Here is a 4834-nt window from a genome sequence, read left to right as displayed (position 1 = left end):
AAACTAAATTTTCACTGTATACAGAAATGTAATCTGAACATCCAAGCTTACAGTCCAGGTCCTTCCTTCAAGTTCACTTTGGGTGTTAAGCAGAGATAGATGTATGTATGTGATTTATGCAGCAGAATTAACAAGTGAATCCAATCATACCCTCTGCAAATTGAGCCATTTATAGCCCAAAGTATTAAAATTGTACTCTTTCCTCTGTGAAGGCTCATCCAAAGAAGTGGTTACAAAAGCAATAAGAAGGTTATAAAGATAAACATATAGAAAATAAAGTTACTTTTATCTTGAGACTCCTCCACATCAATGATGATTGTTGGAAGTTCCTCCACTGATAATGCCAGTGCGACTTCTAAGTCTCTCTGGTAGAGCTTGTCATCTAAAGCCATCCTGGAGCAGACACACAAATAATAATGAGTTTTTTTTAATTATCAACCTCAACTAAACAGAAAAATTTGAGATTTTCCTGAAGTACTATTTAAGAGTTGCTAACCTCACAAAACTGTTTTTAAACGATAATCATGATCCTCTCATTGACCTTTAAGGATGAGACTTCTAAAATGTAGCAATGTCATGTTGTATCTAACATAAGAGATTTGACACAGGAGCAGCATGTGCTGTTGCACTTACTGTTTCCTTTCACTGTAATGTCTGTCCTTACCACCAGCTCACCCAACTGGGAAGCACCTGCTCAACCTAGAATAATAAGGCTTAGCTCACACATCACTTCCACTTAGAAGTCTTCCTTGACCTCACCCTCCCCTCCTCAGATAGCTATTATAGGTCTTATATTTAATTAAAAAAAAATGTTTTTACCCTGTTCCTCCCAATCTACATGTTAGCAAACAGTTCACCAAGTACTTACTGTGAGGCACTGTACTAGATAGGACACAAAAGTCCCATCAAGGACTCTGCCGTTACTGAGGAGGGTAGGGAAATAAGACAGACTAATAATTATCCCATATAAGCACATTATGACTCCTATTCAAGGTGGTCAAAAGCACTGTGGTGTGTAAGAGGAAGAGAAATCAAAAACAGAGAAGGAAAGGTTACACAAAGGAGGAAATACTGAGATGCACTTTGCAGGATTTATTATTTTTCTAAAACAGCAATTTCATTCAGATATAATTCACATAAAATTCATCATTCAGCAGTTTTTTGGAAATTCACAGAGTTGTGAAACCATCACCATTATCTAATTTCAGAATATTTTCAACACCCCAAAAAGAAGCCCTGTATCCATTAGCATTCACTCCCCAGCTCTTGGCAACCACTAAACTACTTTTGGTTTCTATGGACTTGTCTATCCTGGACACTTCATATTAACGGAATCGTACAAGATGTGGCCTTTGTGCCTGGCTTCTTTCCATCAGCATGTTTTCAAGGTTCATCCACGTTGTAGTATGTATCAGTACTTCATTTCTCTTTATTGCTGAATAAGATTCCATTGTATGGATACAATGGATAGACCACATTATCCTTTCATCAGTTGACAGACAATTGGATTGCTTCCATTTTTAGACTATTACAAACAATGCTGCTACATTCATGTACAGATTTTTGTGTGGGCATATGTTTTCATTTCTCTTGGGTAAATGCCTAGGCTAGGTCATATAATAACTCTGTTTAACATTTTGAGAAACAGCTAATCTGTCTTCCAATGTAGCTGTACCATTTCACATTTCCAGCAGCAATGCATGAGGGTTCCAATTTCTCCACATCCTCCTCAACACTTGTTATTGTCTGTCTTTTTTATTATGCCCATCCTAGTGGGTATGAAGTGTTACCTCACTGTGGTTTTGATTTGTATTTCCTTGATGGCTATGGATGTTGAACATCTTTTCATGTGCTTGGCCATTTGGATATCTTTTTTGGAGAAATGTCTACTCAAATCCTTTGCCCATTTTTAAAGTTGGGTTATTAGTCTTTATTGTTGAGTTGTAAGAGTTCATTAACCCTCTGCCGGGCGCAACTGATCTCACAGATTGTTTTGAATTTCTGTTGATTTTTATACTGAATTTATGTAATAAACATATATTGTTTTTACTTTGTGGCAAATTAAAATTTCATTTTGAATAAATAATAAGCATGCTTACACGTTATTTTCATTAATTTTCAACTTAAATAAATAAATGTCATACACGCATCTAGTAGATGCACTGCGTCTGAACACGTAACTTTTGCAATGCGCCTGACGGAGGGTTAAATATTCTGGATACAAGTCTCTCAATTATATGATTTACAAATATTTTCTCCCATTTGTGGGTATTTTCACTATATTTAAAATATAGTGAAAAGATGCTCAAAAACAGAAATTTTAAAAAAGAGAGAGAGAAAAGTAAAGAGAATGACATGGGCTAAGTTTCTCTATACTAATGAACTTTTCTCATACTTGTAGCAGTAAACCATCACATGATCCACGATCCATTTGTTAATATTCCCCTTCTGCCTATCTCCTTTCCATACTACAAGTTTTGGGCCTCTCAGGACTTCCTTCCCTCACTCTCTCTTCTCTGTCAGTATTAACTAATGAAATTCCAAGGTTAGTCTAGAAATTACAAGATCTTCTCACTGCTGGACAAGTCTCAACAATATAAAGAGAAAATAGTTTCTGTCTGCAGAAAAACACATGGTTTTAAATTTTATAAAACTGTCCTTCCAAATGTAATTTTTAACAAAGTAGTCTTGTAAGACTTGACTTCAGAGACAGGTGAGGGGGCCTGTAAAAGGACGCTGTAACTTCAAAATTTTGTTAAGTATGATTGTCTTAATATTTAACTGGATATTTCCTTACATGTTTATGAATTTCTTTTTTAAGTCAGAAAGTCAGAAGAGGATTAATGTTACATCCTTGTTCTCCTACAGGCACTATACAAAATAACCCCTGTCTCTGTTTGAGATCTAATTTAAACCTAGAGTCTGCATCTGTCTCTCTTGTAACTTAACACATCCAATGTCATGTATTTACCATATGTCTTACCTCTCACCTTTTTTTAGGGGTTTTCTCTTGCAATGGGGTATCTTCTTTCTGGAGATTCTTCAATTTAGGTGTTGGTTTTTCTAGTTTTAACTCCTTTGGTGTTGTTCTAGATTTCTTATTTAAAGGTCCAGTTGCAGAAACAAAATCATCTATTTATTTGTGAGTTAAAAATAAAATATATGAAATTACTTTTTCTAAGTAAGAAACAAATAGAATTATTTTCTTAGTAGTTGAAATTCATTACAGTGGGTGTTTAAGTTTTAAAGGTTAAGCACATTTTTAAATTTCCATAATTAAAACAATATATTTGGTATGTTGTCTTTATTCTTACTCATGTTTTTCAACTTTGTTTTAATGGCTTTATTCATTAAAATATCAACATATCAAAAACTAAGTCACTAAAAACTGATATAGTTCTGTTCATACTCAACATAAAACTGCTGCTTTAGCTTTTAAACTGATACATGACAGAACTCTGCATACTTTCAGGGTACAAGTAGTACTAATCACATACTTTAGCATTTTTCAGTACATGTTATCTCTTTTATGCTTCCTCATATAGAAATATGATAACTTGTGATTGTCTCCACCTCTACCCCATAGTGCCTATAAAACAACTGGCAATTTATAAATATGTTGTGACAGATTGATGACAGTGATAAAAAGCTACAAATTATATTCTGTAGTATTGTCTCCTAAATCTTAGACACACTAAGGCTGTGCCCAAGCAAAAAAACAGATTTCTTCAAACCTCAGAGTTACTAAGTATTTGACTCACAGAAAGCTCTGGTGGTCTGAGAAATCAAAACCTACTTCAAAGTGAATGTAATCTAGCCCAATGTTTCTCAAACTTTTTGACCAAAGTTGCCTTAATAGCAGAGACAAGTAAATATATAACCCAATAGGGTATATATAGTTTAAGCCCAACCTTTCTTCAAGGTCTTGTTTTATTGTACAATTAATAGGGATTTCACATTATATCTACAACACATTTGTGTCTCAAAAAAGTGTGTCCCTTCCTAAGGGAAGGGATAGGAGACAAACCCCACCTTGAGAAACATGGTCATAGAGTAGTTTTGGCCTAAGGAACCATTTTACCTGGCTCTTTTCATTTATTACTTACCTACATACTTCTTGTCAGTATAATTATCAGCGTAGTTATCCCCAAATGCTTAGAAAATTATTTTTCCAGACCTACCTCATATGCAATTGGGTAATATGTTCAACATGACATATCATACATATTTCTGAAGAAATAAATGTGCAAATCTTTAAAGTAGAAATAAGAATCTATTTACCATCACTGTCGGAGTCCTCAAACTGTGAGTAATTGACTGGTTTCTTATGCCTATGATCAAGAAAGAAATTTTTCATTTACACAAATGTGAATTTTCTCACCCCAATCCTTAAGACCATTAATTGTCTTGAGTAAATAAAAATGTGTTTGTATTCTCTTAAGAATACTTAAACTTAAAACATGATTTGGATTTTACAGCAGGGGTTTAACATTAGCTGAAATAGTTATAAATATACTTGATATGCCTGATAAGAAAAAAATTAATTCAGATAACCCACAAAGTTAGAATAATCAATACAGTTAACACTTACAATTTATACACTGTTTAATTGCTGTCGGGCATTTAAAAGTTCCTGTTGTATGTATGTTTTTGTCTTATATGTGCATTTTGTCTGCCTTGTTAGATTATAAACTTGACACTAAAAGCCATTTTTTCTTTTTTTTTTTTTTTAAATCTCACCACAATACTAAATAATGTTGTGTATGCAATGGGCACTTAAAAAAATGTTGAGTGACTTTGTACTTGACACCTGAAACGAAACTTTATACTACTT

General features: G+C 33.8%; 1 protein-coding gene across 2 annotated transcripts in view; it reads right to left on the bottom strand.

The window, feature by feature from the left end:
* The window catches only part of RAD51AP1 (RAD51 associated protein 1), a 31379-nt gene that overhangs the window by 16981 nt on the left and 9564 nt on the right, over window positions 1-4834 (bottom strand). The window contains exons 2-4 of one of the 2 annotated variants that reach the window (XM_019660987.1): window positions 4282-4331; window positions 2991-3132; window positions 284-393 (exon numbers count right to left, since the gene is read on the bottom strand). In XM_019660987.1, coding sequence (XP_019516532.1) covers window positions 284-393; window positions 2991-3132; window positions 4282-4331 — 302 coding nt within the window. Of the gene's footprint in view, window positions 1-283; window positions 394-2990; window positions 3133-4281; window positions 4358-4834 lie in introns of those variants that run through there. The other variant, XM_019660986.1, reaches the window with a different exon arrangement.

The sequence above is a fragment of the Hipposideros armiger genome, unplaced genomic scaffold (assembly GCF_001890085.2).
Source record: "Hipposideros armiger isolate ML-2016 unplaced genomic scaffold, ASM189008v1 scaffold_332, whole genome shotgun sequence".
NCBI classification, from domain to species: Eukaryota; Metazoa; Chordata; class Mammalia; order Chiroptera; family Hipposideridae; genus Hipposideros; species Hipposideros armiger.
Note: the sequence above shows the minus strand (reverse complement) of the source record. Positions and strands in the feature narration are given on the sequence as shown.